The 14,681-nt window shown below is 40.4% G+C and overlaps 1 protein-coding gene across 3 annotated transcripts in view; it reads right to left on the reverse strand.

Annotated features, from left to right (window-relative positions):
* Window positions 1-520: 520 nt before the first annotated feature.
* Window positions 521-14,681, reverse strand: part of LOC117367521 (dentin sialophosphoprotein-like) — a 109,963-nt gene continuing 95,802 nt past the window's right edge. For all 3 annotated transcript variants that reach the window (XM_033960124.1, XM_033960131.1, XM_033960141.1), the window contains 4 exons: window positions 14,633-14,680; window positions 8,782-8,823; window positions 2,589-2,759; window positions 521-2,309 (listed from right to left, as the gene is read on the reverse strand). In XM_033960124.1, the coding sequence (XP_033816015.1) occupies window positions 999-2,309; window positions 2,589-2,759; window positions 8,782-8,823; window positions 14,633-14,680 (1,572 nt within the window). In that variant the 3' untranslated portion in view covers window positions 521-998. The remainder of the gene's footprint in view (window positions 2,310-2,588; window positions 2,760-8,781; window positions 8,824-14,632; window position 14,681) is intronic.

Raw genomic sequence — 14,681 nt, forward strand, 5'->3', positions numbered from 1 at the left:
GTAAGTGGCCCGACACTCATAGGAATTATATGAGCATCAGAGCATTTAGTGTGCCGACTTATGCTAAAAATCTGTAGTGCAGCTTGATAAAAGGGGTCCTGAGTAATTTAGAAATACATTTGATTTTACACTTTGCATTTGGCTACCATGAAAGAGTGATTCATACATCAAACCATCTCGTAAAAGAAATATTTTGTCACTCGTCGAATCTGAATATACTGTACATTATGGCCAGTTAGAACACGGGAAAGATGTGATGACATTGACATGTAGGGTTTTTCTTGTGACTAGTACCCAATGGAAATGATGGTGATGAAAGTCTTTACAGCAGCAATAAATCTTCATAACTTATGATGGTAAAAATCTAAATTCTTCTTCTTTATTTTTATACATACATACCAACAGTACAAAAGGAAACCTCAGCGTATACATAGTTTATGTACAAAAACCACATTAAATACATTCTGTAATGAGGTAATACTGCAACGATTGTGTAGCGACCAAAATGAAGTCCACATTAAAAAGTACAACGAGGGCTTGTTTATTATGTGCTGTTCAAAGTGCATCGAAGCTGGCGTACATTAAGAGAGAAAACCCTGCTTTAACAGAACTTGCTCCGAGCTTCTTTCATATGCTTTACCTTACAAAACTGTTTTGAATTTATATAGACCTCTTCCCTCAGAGTGTTAAATAAATGTCAGTGTTTGTAATAGACAGGTCTATTTTCAAAGTTTTCTTTCCCCATTCATACAGGGATGAAAGAAATCTTTCTAAAGCTAAGGCCTAGGCTTGTTTTACGTTTATGATTTATATATTTGTGGTCTCGATTTGCTCTTCATCTTAAACATTCCTGGAAAAAAAAATGTCACTAGGCTAGAACTGCAATGTCCAAAGCAGATTATCTTCAGCTTGTGGCTGTCATAGCTTCAAAAGGATGAATAAATTAAGACATACATTTTCTATTGCAAATATCACACCTACAGTTTTTAATAGATATTTTAATATCCATCTTGGCAATCATTGTCATCAGCATCTCCAATTGGTCTATTATGGTAAATTTCGAACATTAGTTTTCTGCTTTCAATTTCATTACTTTTTGACACACTACTAGTATCTTCGTCACTTTTTGACTCACTTGATTTACTTTCTTTCTTTTGTTTAGAATTGCTGTTTGATTCTTCTGTAGATTTACTGTCACTGTCCTCTAAAGATTCGCTACTTGTGTCCATTGTCTCTACAGATTTGCTGTTTTGTTCATCTGATTTACTGGAAGACTGTTCTTCAGATGTACTACCACTCTCGGTTGAATTGCTCTGTGAATTGCTGTCGTCATATTCAGAACTGCTCTTATTTTCTGTTCTCATTTGGTGATCTTCAGAGGAATTGCTGTCCTCTTCTGATTTGCTGTCATCCTCTTCTTCTGTTGATTTACTGTTTTGTTGTATTGATTTGATGCCATCCTCAGCTGATTCACTGTCTATGTTATCTTCTTTGGATGTATTTTCACTGCTCTCTGTTGATTTGCTATTATCCTCTATGGATTTAGAGCTATTGCTTTGATTGGATTCATGGCTATCTACTTTGGATTCTTTGCTATCTTCTCTAGAGTTGCTGACATCATCTTGTTTGGAATTGCTGACATGTTCCTTGGAATTGCTGACATCTTCATGAGAGTTGCTGACATGTTCCTTGGAACTGCTGATATCTTCCTTGGAGTTGCTGACATCATCTTGTTTGGAGTTGCTGACATCTTGTTCTTTGGAATTGCTGATATTGTCTTCTTTAGATCTGCTGGTATTTTCTTTGGAGTTGCTGACATTGCTTTCTTTGGATTTGCTAATATCATCTTCATTAGATTTGACTTTCTCACTCTCCTTAGATGCGCTTTTTGTGACTGGTGTAGACTTATTGTCATCATCCTCATTTGATTTGCTGACATCATCATATGGGGAATTCGTGTTATCATCATTGCTATGATCTTCCTTAGACAGCACGGCTTCCTTGGATATGCTCCTGTGTTCAGCAGAAACAGAGCTATCATCGTCTTTCAAGATGTCATCCACAATTTTGGCAAGCTGGGTCTCATTCTGTACCATCTGTCTGCTACCATCTTGAAGCTTCCTAATGCCTGTCTTCCGACTCATTTCTTGACTGCTTTCTTTTGATTGAGTGGTAGAACTACCACTGTTCGTGCTGGAAATCTTGCTTTCGCTTGCAAATGAACTTGGGTCATCGCCTTGAATTCGATTATTGTCAAACTCATAGCTGCTGTCTTGGCTGCTGCTTTCATCCTCAGACTGATTGTTATTCTCAGTGTGTCCATTGTGTTCTGCATTCTCACTGCTGCTGCTGCTGCTGCTGCTGCTGCTGCTGCTGCTGCTGCTGCTGCTGCTTCCCCCACTGACCTTGCTATCTTTCTGGTTTCCATTGCCATCATTGTCAACAACTGCACTTTCACTTGAAGTTCTAGCATCAGATTCAGTATCACCGTTAACATTATCGTGATTCTCATGCTCATCTTTTTCAGTGTTTCCTTTGATGTCATCTCCACTGTAATCGTCTCCCTCTATTTGATGATTGCCATCGTCCCAGCCATCACTGGAAAGTGCTTTGGTTTGTATATTAACATTTTGATCAACATTGATATCATGCTGTTCTTCTGATTCCGTGCTGTCACTGGTTGTCTCAGCACTGTGTTTATCACTGATGTCTCCACTGTCGCTATTAGCAGACCTTCCAGGAAGCACATCGGAATGATCCTATGAATAATTATAAATATAAGGAAAACTGAGGTTTTCAATTAAATTTAATATAGTATTTCTATACCAGCTTTACATAGGCACCTCATTTGATACTGTTTATAACAAATAATATGCAATCATTTATTAACACAGACATTGCATGCCATGATAAAAAAAATAAAATGAATAAAATATAATAAAGATTAAAAAATACTAGAATATGAGAGGAAAAACATCAAACATCAGTTAAAACCTTCTCTTAAAGGCTAGAAACCTCGATAGAATATTCTCCAAAGCAATCACTAAAAAAATTGAAGAATAGGACCTCAGAATATAAATTTACTCTCTTAACATTCAAACTATCACTGGTCCTAAAAAGCTCTATTTATCAGCCTCCCACAGAGAGAAACCAGATATTGTTCAACATGGTGTTATATATCAATTTTAACAGTTCACATCCCACCCTCCATTTTACTAAATGCTCAGATGCTGCTCCATCACTCTTAGAATTCATATGAGCATTGGAGCAATGTGGGAGTATTTAGTGCTCCAGGCTACAGTATAAACCCCTACCATAGGAGGGGGGGGGGGAGGGAAGGATTAGGAAATGTTTTCATCATTAGCAAAAGACTCTCTTCAACTCTTAAGAGAAGGATTTAGCTAATATTTAAAATTTAATAAAACCATAATTTAATAATGCTCAACAAATTGTTAAAAATACCTGGGTCAACATTGAAAAGAATTTACCTTGATACAGATACCTGCTATAAGTGCTACTGATTGGGATATTCAGAAGCACCATCTGGCTAGTGTTTCTGAATCTTCTTACACTATCCCCCTTTTATCAAAGTCTATAAACTTGTGCACATAATTTTGTGCTTAGGGCTAGATTCACAAAGCAAACCGATCGTGTACCGATCGGTTTGTGACCCCTTTGTGATCCAATTTTACTCCAGCCTGATTCACTTACCTCTCTGCTGATCCGATTCCGATCCACGCATGCAAATGAGGGGAACGGCATGCAAAGTAGGCAGGGATGTGATTCACAAAACAAATTTTGCGAACCGACTGCTGGGGAACAGTCGCAAATGTCCTTTTCTGACTTTCCAGCTCCATTGCCGCCCTGCTCTCTGCCCTTTTCCTGCCTTTTAGCCCCACCGCCCCGACTCTCCTCTTGCCGCCCTGCTTTCTACCCTGACTCGTCACCCTGCTTTCTGCCTCAAATACAAACTCCCCCTGCTCTCTGCCGCCCTAACTGTCCTGCTCTCTGCCTCCTTCTCCGCAGTGCGAGCCTGCGTGTTTAAAGTAGGGCTGCACTATGCAGTACCGCCCCGCTTTAAACCTGGGGGCTCGCACTGCAGAAAAGGTGGCAGAGAGCAGGAGAGTCAGGGCCAGTGAGTTTAAGGCTGCTGCCGCCGGGGATCGCCCTTCAAGAGAGTCGGGGCCCCAAAAAACAAAACAAAAAAAACGGAGCAGAAACGAACAAGAATGCATGTGCAGACCATTTGCAGGGAAAGCAGATGGTCTGCGCATGCGTCTAGATCGCACACTTGCGATCCATGTCGGCGGATGGGGGCGTTCCTCCGATCGCCCCCATTTCAATATTGCTGGTTTGTGAATCCATTGGACCAGCCCGGATCAGACATGGATCGGTCACGATGGGGCATGTTAGTAAATCTAGCAAATGCAAGTTATAGAGTAGTGTCAGTTGCATGCACAACTTAATTTAATAATTAGCTGCTGTCATTAACAGCCAATTATTGGCTTTACTTGGTGTTAATTGGTGCTAATTGGCACTAATTAGCACTTACATGTGCAGCTGTCCTTAGATTCTACAAAAGTGTACTCACAAAATGCATTTCAAGGGGGGGAAGTGAATGTGGGAGGGGCATGGGCAGATTCTAGAATACTAGCAGTTGCACTCTTAACTGCCGATAGATATGAGCAGTTACACCAGCAATTTGGCTAACATAAGTTCTCACACCTAAAGTTAGGCACGCAACTGCAGACTTACAGGACAAACATTGGAGCAATTCTTGATAATTAAAAGAAATTATATTACATATATATTTGATATGTTGCTGCACTGAGCTATATTGAAAAAACATGGATTACACAGTAATGGACCTGTAATTAAAATGAAGAGATAAGTCAAAAATAAGGCATCCTATGTTATGTGATTTATGATCTCCTTGATATGATGGTTCATCATAAATACATATATTCTGTATGAGAGTTCTTTAGGTTGTGTCTTTTGATACTTCCTTCACCTTTGGTTTGGATGGCTTTGACCTTTATGGAATATTTTATAAAGTATACATGTACATTACACCTGCCCCTGATCTGTCTAAACTGCACCCTCCCAGGAACACCTACCGTGTTTCCCCGATGATAAGGCAGGGCCATCAAATAAGACAGCCCCCCCTTTTTAGAAAAAAATGTAAAATAAGGCACCCCCCCGCAAATAAGCCACCCACCGATACCTGCGCTTACCCGAATCGGGTGGTACGGTGGGTGACTCCGTGTGGTCCCTCCGTCTATCGTATTTGCCTCCATGGCTGCGTGCCGCGCCTCGTCATGAAGTGAAGAGGAGGAAGTGACAGGACTGCAGCGCGCGCACGTGACTCCGCGCAAGGAAACACAGGCAGCTTCCCTCATCCCTCCCTAACGGAGACTGCAGGAGTTTGTTCACGGCCAGAACATCCAATACAGGTAATAAAATTCTGTTTTTTTTCAACAATAACTGTGTACTGTAGTCTTTTTCATGGGTAAATAAGGCATCCCCCCGAAAATAAGCCCTAGAGCATATTTTGGCCTTCCAAAAAAAATAAGACAGTGTCTTACCATCGGGGAAACAGGGTATGTGTAGTCTTCTTGCAATATGTCCCGGTCCCGCTAAACTGTCTGGCAATAATGAAGCCAGATGCCGTGAGGCCTTCCCTTTTGCTAAATCGCTATAGGCTCTGCCGGTCTCATTCCCACCCCCCTCTGAAGTTACTTCCTGATTTTGAGGGGTGGGATTGAGACCCGCATAGCCTAAAGCGATTTGGCAAAAATGAAGGCACCCGCCTTCCTACTATGGCATAGTGGTTAGAGCTACAAGCTCTACACCCTGAGGCTGTGAGTTCAAATCCCATGCTGCTCCATGTGACCCTGGGCAAGGCACTTAATTCTCCACTGCCTCAGATACATTAGATAGATTGTGAGCCCATCGGGAAAGATAGAAGAAATGCTTGAAGTACCTGCATGTAAATTGCTTTAAATGTGGTTGTAAAACTACAAAAAGGCGGTATACAAGTCCCAATTTTTTAAGACCCATTTTTACCCAACAGTGTGGTAAAAATTTATAGGTGTGGAATATTAGTTGCAAAATTTAATGTGCAGTACAGGGGAATAGAATACTATTAGTTGCACACATTGCATATGCATGCAGGCACATCATTTGACAATTAACACCTCATAATTGGCACTAATTAGAAATTAAGTGTAGTGCTTGGAAGGTGCACTCTCTAAAGTTGTGCCTGTCAGTTCTAGTGCGTGAATCTGAAAAGGAGGCATGGCCAGGGGAGGAGCAAAGGCAGATTTATTTTATTTATTCAGCCACCAAATTTATAGAATAAGAACATAAGAATAGCCTTACTGGGTCAGACCAATGGTCCATCAAGCCCAGTAGCCAATCCTCACGGTGGCCAATCCAGGTCACTAGTACCTGGCTAAACCCAAGGAGTAGCACTATTCCATGCTACCAATAAAGGGCAAGCAGTGGCTTCCCCATGTCTTTCTCAATAACAGACTATGGACTTTTCCTCCAGGAACTTGCCCAAAGCTTTCTTAAAACCAGCTACGCTATCTGTTCTTACCACAACCTCTGGCAACGCGTTCCAGAGCGTAACTATTCTCTGAGTGAAAAAAAATTTCCTCCTATTGGTTTTAAAAGTATTTCCGTGTAACTTCATCGAGTGTCCCCCTAGACTTTGTAATTTTTGACGGAGCAAAAAATCGATCCACTTGTACCCATTTTACTACACTCAGGATTTTGTAGACTTCAAGCAGAAAATTGAGAAAGATCCCTAAGCTCACTGGCAGGCTGTATTTCCTTTATCTTTGATCAGGCTTGAGACCCTCTGTAGCATGGTAGCTCAATACAATTGCCTAGTTGTTACTCTAATACTGGCACAGATGAGCCCTACTGGCACAGATGGCTCTATTATAGTTTGTAACAGGGGTAAGAAAGACACTCTTAGTACTTTGGTTGCCATAGTCTCATGTCCATGACCAGCATTTATCCTCACTGCATTAATTATTAAAATATACATATCAGACATATTTATGAAATTTTATTGATATATTATTAATTTATATCTAATATTGTTTAACTAGTTTGCTCTCCAGTATTAAGAGGCTCAAAATAAGCAAGGGTGTGAAGCTTAAAAAGAGTCTGAATAAAATAAGGACAAATTCCTTCATAGAATGGGTGGTGCATCCATGAAACAGCCTCCCACTGGAAGTGGTAAAGACAAAAATAGTCTCAGAATTCAAGGAAGCAGGGGATAAGCACAGAGGATCCTTAGTTGAGAGGAAATAAATGTAGTGCCAGGGATCAACTGTGGTTTGTGGCATTGTACCAGGATGGGAAAATGGACAGACAAAATTGGCCTTGTGGTCTTTATCAGCACTTATAGTCTGTATTTCAATGTTGCTAAGTTACAAAAGCAGGCAGTATTAGGAAACTATTTTGGATTACTCAGTTGCCAGCTTAACTATGGATGGATAGACCTCCCCCAGCCTGATTTGAATCCAGGCTCAGATCTGCAAATGTTTGTATCAAATGTACTCATATAATTGGAGTCAGATTTGACCTGGTTTTTAAACCTATAGATGTTTTTATATATGGTAAATCACAATTTACTCTGGTCCAGAACAATGCAGTTTTTCATAGATTTGAATGATTCGAGGTATGCAAAGACAATATGCAAAAAGTAATACATTGTTTGCGTGCTTTGCTAAAAGTGAGAATCCTAAAAAAAAAAAAGATCACATCTGATATGGGTAAACAGAGAGAGATAAAGATTAAAGTTCACTTAAGGCAGCATCTGATTTATTCAAGTTAGAACTTGCCCTGTTCTGTCTCTGATTCCTCAACTATTTTTTCCCATTCTCCACTCTTTTTAGGCTTCTGAATCTAGGAATCAAGTGGAACTAGGAGCGTAATTGTGGACCCGCAACCCTAGCAACTTTTCAAAGAGGCCAGTTTAGATAAGAGTCTAAACCTCTGGAATATCAGTCTCTATGCCTTCAAAGCAGTTACTGTAGAACTACACAGATCCTGTCGAAAACCAATTAACAAAACAACAAGAATAAGACTTCATAAGTACTCCTTCCTCAGGACTATCTTCTGGTGATTCACAGCTCACTGACAGAAATATAGCAAGCTGAAAATGAATATATTGTATTTGTTCTTACAGTTTAAGTTGATCCAGTAATTCCTCTTTTCCTGCTTATCTTCAATCAATGCTGGCATTCTGTAGCCATGAGCATTCATTCATATGTACCCAAGGCTTTCCCCACTGTTTCTAGTCTCTCATTGCAGTGACCATCCCAAGAAAGTACCTGGGCTTAAAGAGATAAATCTAGATAGTGGCTAGACACTTGGGGGAGTAGGGAAGGGAGAAGGATGATGCTGAAATACATATGGGAGGAAGTAGAGAAGGGAAGGGACAATGCTGGATTTAAGGGTAGGAGGGAGGGATTTAGCTGTATCTGGGGGAAAGGAGCCATGACTGAAAGTTTGCCTAAGGCAGTGGTGGGCAAATCCGATCCTCGAGGGCCGGAATCCAGTTGGGTTTTCAGGATTTCCCCAATGACTATGCATGAGATCTATTTGCATGCACTGCTTTCAATGCATAGTCATTGGGGAAATCCTGAAAACCCAACTGGATTCCGGCCCTCAAGGACCGGAGTTGCCCACCCCTGGCCTAGGGCATTGGATACCCGTGGACCAGCTCTTAGTTGTACTCTTCTCTGTGAGTAAGTTTCTTACCATTAATGATGTTGATATCTCAGTTGAATAAACATTTTCTACCTGCAACCAAAACAAAGAGTTGTGGTTTAAAAACCATACAATAAAAATCCTTGTTCTTTTAGGCTACCATGGCTGGAGTCGTGATTGTTGCTGTTGTCCAGGTCTACCTACCCCGATGCAGCAAGACCCGTTTAACAGCAACAATCAATAAAATTCCTCTTACACCACACTCTTATTTTTCAAGAGAAATACATGCACATCTGTTAGATAAAGAGGTGAAAATTGTTTATGTGACCTTCCCGAAGAATGTCTCTCCTATAGAGTAGGATGCGCAGGATTTGTCGGAGAGTCACTGAGTATGTGTGAGTGTTGATAAAAGAACTATGTGGGAGGAGCTCAAGTTTCAAGTTTATTAAAAAAAATTTTATACCACTTAATCAAATTTCTAGGCAGTGTACAGAATTAAAATATGTCTTAAAAAAAGAAACAAAACAAGTTAGAATTAGAATACTAAACAGAACAAGGTTGGGTTAGTACACACATACAAAAACATATATACTAACTACACACAGTTAGGAAAGAAGGGTAGAACTACAATCTTTGAGAAAAAAAAAGCACACTTAGGGGGAAAATAATAGGTGGGGGTAAAAGCTATAATTTGTTTTAGTCCTTAAAAGGACAGTTGTTATCCAAAAGCATCTTGGAATAAGAATGTTTTTAGTTTTGCTTTAAATTGCTTTAGCGCGGATTCGATCCGTAAATGATTAGGCAGTGAATTCCAGAGAAAAGATGTATTGACAGCAAAATTGTTGGATCTCAACGTGCTAATTAATTTTAATGATGGAATGACAAGGAGATTCTGTGACATAAATCGAAGAGATTTAGTAGGATTATAGGGAATTAAGAGTCTATCAATAAACTCTGGTTGATTGTTTGAGTGAGTGCCGCACATAGGAAGTGACATCAGAGGGAGAGATGATGGGGTTTCAAGGAGCACATTGAAGTTAATGTTGCTCGCAGCAGTGAACTAGAGGTACAGGGGAAGGGAAGGGAGGAACGTGTGCGGCAGGGAGATCAGGGAAAGAGTGTAGTGGTGGGTGGAGATGAGGGCAGGGGGGTGCGTTTCAGTAGCCACTTTGCAGTAGCTAGTCTAGGTGCAGCAAGTACGATGCAGCCTGTAGGAATTGAATGGGCTGTGTCACATTTGCCGCTACCACAGCTTTATAAAAGGGGCCCACAGTTTGACCAGGCAAAAAATAACTCATTGAGGTTTTATTCAGAGTTTTTCCATAGGCATGAAATGGAAAAGTCATTTTTAAATTAAGAAAAAAAATGAAATGGGGAAAAGAAAAGGGATCTGTCGCCCTAACCCTCCGGCGCTTGGGACCCCACAGCGTCTGGTTCAAACTACGATAACGACTGCCTTTTCCCGTCCATCTGAAGGAACCCTTCCTACCTCGGGGGTGAGCCCGGATTCATCGGGGGAACTCGGCGCAGGAGCTGCACGGGCGATACTGTGCCCGGAGCAGAGGTCGGTCCCTCCCCAACCCGGAAGTACTCAGATGCAGGGAGACACAGGAGTTCAGCTGCCCGAAGAGGAAGGGCTGTGCTCCAGTGAAGGAGGGACACCAGCACGGGAGACTCAGGAGGAAGGTGCAGGTGAAATATGTCAGCTATCTCCAAGCATCATGGAAGGAGAGGTGAGAGGTGCTCCGGGAGGGAATGCCATCTGTTTTGGGGAATTAAAAAGACCGCAGAAAATAGATATGGAGGTGCTCTGGCAGGCCATATCTATCATGGACGCCAACCTTAAGTTGAGTCTTTCAGTTATTAAATCTGACTATGGGACTATTTACTCCAAAGTAGAACAGCAAGGAGTGTGTCTGTCTGATTTAACTAAAAAATTGGAGAAACAAGAAGAAAATTTAAAGGAAATTAAAACTGTACAAATGGAAATGGTTAAAGAAAGATCATTTATTTCTCGTAAGTTGGAGAACTTACGAGAAATAAATTTAAGACTTTTGAATTTTCCTAAATGTCCCGTCATTTCACCTGTTGCAATGGCGAGAAAATATTTTCAAGAGGTTCTTTCCATTCCATTGGAAAATTTACCTCCAATTGTGAGGGCTAATTATTATCTGACCTTAAAGAAACCTCAAGGGGAATCTACAGCTGTTGAAGATCTGAAAGAAAATTTGGACATGAACTTGTCTTCATTTCTAGAAAGCTCCCTTGAGGTGGTAACCGACAGAACTACTTTGTTGCTGACATTGGCTTTGGAAAGTGATAGGGAATATATTCTTCGTTTGTATTTCCGACATATTAATGATAAGTTTTTGGGCTCTAATGTGAGAATTTTTCCAGATTTGGCTCAGAAAACCCAGAAGCCCCTCTTGGGGCTACTTTTTTGGTTAAATTTCCAGCAAAATGTTATATTACCTATCAGAGTAAGAATTTTCTTTTCTTTGAGCCCAAACAGCTTTTAGATTTTATTGGACCAAAAGAAAGGTTGGAATCTTAGTCCAATGATAAATGACCTACTATCCGGCTGTAGCTAGGGTTACCTAGGCCGTTACTCTAGAAAGAGTTATATTTCTAATTGTGAAAATTTCCTTTCTTGATCTCTATAATTGTGGACTAAATATTAGTTAATGTTTTCATTACATCTGATTGTATAATTAGGTGATTTCTTTTTGTTTGTTTGATTGTTTCCGATCTTTTTCAAGTTATGTATGCTTGATTAAATTTAAAAGGTTATAAATAAAAAAAAGAAAAAAAGAAATAAAAAATTGCTATACCGTGTCCTGGTCATTCGCAGTATTTTTGGACCACGAACCGCCGACAAGGAGAGGGCAGCGGGAGAGGCAGGAGAGAACAGCCGGAGCACCACGGGTGCAGGAAATCACTCATGGTATGCTCCGACCGCCTCTTCCTGCACTAAGTCAGGCCTTATCCAATCAGTAGCTGCTTTGGATAAGTCAGGCCTTATCCAATCAGTAGCTGCTGTAGTGGCTGAGGGGGGAGGGATATTGTTAGTGGTCAGGTAGGGTTTGGTGTCAGTTAGATTTTTTAGATTTTGGAATAGATTTTTGGTATCTTGGGCTTCAGTGCTTATTTGGTTGGTGTAGTGTGCTTTTCTCTTGTCCTTTAATTGTGATTTGTATTGTTTGTTGATTTTTTTCCAGGCGGATCTTGTATGATCCGATTTTCTCCATTTTCTTTCTAGTCGTCTACATTGTCTTTTGAGTTGTAGCAGTTCGGTGTCGAACCATTGATCTGATCTTCAGGTTCTGGGTTTAGTTTGCAATGGGGCTAGTTCATCCAGGGTGTTGGTGCATAATCTTTCCCATTGTGAGATGAAGTCCTCGGGGTTGTTTTCTTGGATTGTTTCATCTATTTTAGTCTAGAATTTGGTGAGGTTGATGTGTTTGCGTGAGGTTTATGTTACTTTATTGGGTTTTGTTATGGTTTTTTTGTTTTTGGTCCAGTTGATGTTGATGGTGTAAGTGTAGTGGTCTGAACAGATGGTTCTGGACCATGTTCTGTTAGATGTATGAATTTCTGTTAGGGATGGTTGGTGGGTCATGAAGGCTGCGATGTCAAGTTGGTGGCCTTTTTCATGAGTTGTTTGTGGATTTAGCATTTGGAAGGATAAGGCTTTAAGAAATGAGAGAAAGTTGTCTACTTGTTTGGATGATTGGTCTTCCAGGTGTAGGTTTAGATCTCCTAGAAGTAGGTTTTAGGTTGCTATTAGTGAGTTTTGGTATATGAAGTCTTCAACTTCAGTTCTTGATATAGACCAGTTTCCCGGCGTTAATAGGTCCATGTATGGGTTAGATGTTTTTTTAGTTATATTGAGGGTTAGGTGTTGTTTGATTAAGATTGCTAGTTCTCCGCCTCTTTTTTTTCTCTCTGCAGACCACCATTATTTTGTATCCTTGTGGGCATACTTCAGTTATTCTGGGATCTGTGTCGAAAGTTAGCCAGGTTTCTGTGAGGAAAAGACAGTCCAGGTTTTCATATGTTATCCAGGTTTTTATAAATTCTGCTTTTGGGCCTAGGGCTTTGATGTTTAAGTAGGCGCATTTGAGTGTGATTATCTCTGTGTGGTAGTTATGAGTTGTATTTGGGTATATAAGTGATTTAGGGTGCTGGTGTAGTTTAGTCTTAGAGTGTGTTGGTCTTCTTCCCCATGCTGTGGTAATGGGATGTTGAGTGTTAGATTGTAGATTTGAATTTATGTCAATTGAAGTTCTCTTATTTGGGAAGAGAGTTTTGTTTGTATCTGTAGTGGGTGTTGGGAGGAGGTTGTTTGCTGCTGTCTTCCAGCTGGTTAAAAGAAGGATTTTCAGTAGGAAGTACTGGGATCATGAGGTTAGCTTCATTTTTTTTTCTTTGGTGGTTGGAGGTAGGTAATAGTTGGTAGAGGGTTCTTTGGGGAATTTGGCTGTTGTTTTACTATTGGTTTTACTTCTGGTAGTGTTGCAGAGGTGGGTTACTTCACAAAGGCGCTCGCTAAGGTGCCGTTGATATGCGCCTTCGACAGCACGCTGAACGGCTGTGCACCGTTAGGCATTGAGCCTTTTAACTGGCTCAGCATAGTCATGTCTGGTGGGGGGAGGGGTAGAGTGCGCTCCCACACCGGCAAGCCTCCCTGTCTGCTCCCGGTTCCAATGGTGGCAGGGCCAACGAAAAGAAATTTAATTTAATTTAAAAAAAGCAAGGTGCTGGGAGACTCGCTGAGCCTTCCAACTGGCTCAGCGTAGTCATGTCAAAAGCTTTAAAATACCTCTGTGATAACGAAATGTTTTGATGTCATGTTTATTAGTGGGGCTTCCTACAGAGTAACTGGCTGTATAAAATCTGCTGGTTAATATTTAAGAGCACTTTTGCAGTTGGTGGCAGTGCTGCAATAACATAGGTACATTTGGGCCCCTTTTATCAAACCGCCGTGGAGCTTTTTACCACAGGCCGGCATGGTAAATGCTCCAACGCTCATCCAGTTCCTATGAGCATCGGAGCGTTTACCTCGACGGCCTGTGGTAAAAAGCTCTACCGCAGTTTGATAAAAGGGGGCCTTAGTTTTATAATCTGCAACACTTAAACAGATACTTTTGAGCAAATTTGTACAGTAGCCAGACGTTCTCAAAAATTAAAACTTACATTTCTCTCTTTCAATGGTAAAAACAGAACCTTTAAGAGATTTATCCCCTCTTTTATTAAGGTGCGCTAACCGATTAGCGCGTGCTAAACACGTCCACAGCCTAACATGGACGTATTCGCATTTAGCGTACGCTAATTGGTTAGCGCACCTTAGTAAAAGAGGGCCTTAGTCATTCTTTTGCTTTTAAATAAACCAAATTCTGGAATGCTTTACCGCTTACGTTAAAGAAGTTTAGGTCCTTTTGCTTTATTCCGGAAAGTTCTGAAAACTTTTTTGTTTGCTAAACATTTTGGAAATTAATTATTTCAGTCTACTTTTCCTTGTCAAGTATATGTATTATGTATTACGTTATTGTTAACCAAGTCGAGGTCCTCTTGATTGATGACTCGGTCTATAAAACTAAGTTTTAGTTTAGTTTTAGTTTAGAAAATGCAAAATGATCCAAATTGTGCTGAAGCCTATTATCAGAAGATGTTTTTATTTTGGAACAGGAAATCCTGTCTGAAGAGTCTTTGCTTGTATTTACAGAATAGTACATAGGTGGTATGCTAACACAGACTTGCTTATATGCATGTATATGCACATCTCATATGCAAGTATTTACGAAATGTATTTGTGTAAATGTTAGTGCCTAGTGTAAAGTATAGAACTGCCCCTTATCTGGTCAACTACATCATTCAGCTGGGCTTACAATTAATTGCTTACCATAAGTTCCTTTGAATCTTCAAATTGCAAATTTTGATGCTTGTATACC

Source organism: Geotrypetes seraphini, chromosome 1, assembly GCF_902459505.1.
Source record: "Geotrypetes seraphini chromosome 1, aGeoSer1.1, whole genome shotgun sequence".
In the NCBI taxonomy this organism is placed as follows: domain Eukaryota; kingdom Metazoa; phylum Chordata; class Amphibia; order Gymnophiona; family Dermophiidae; genus Geotrypetes; species Geotrypetes seraphini.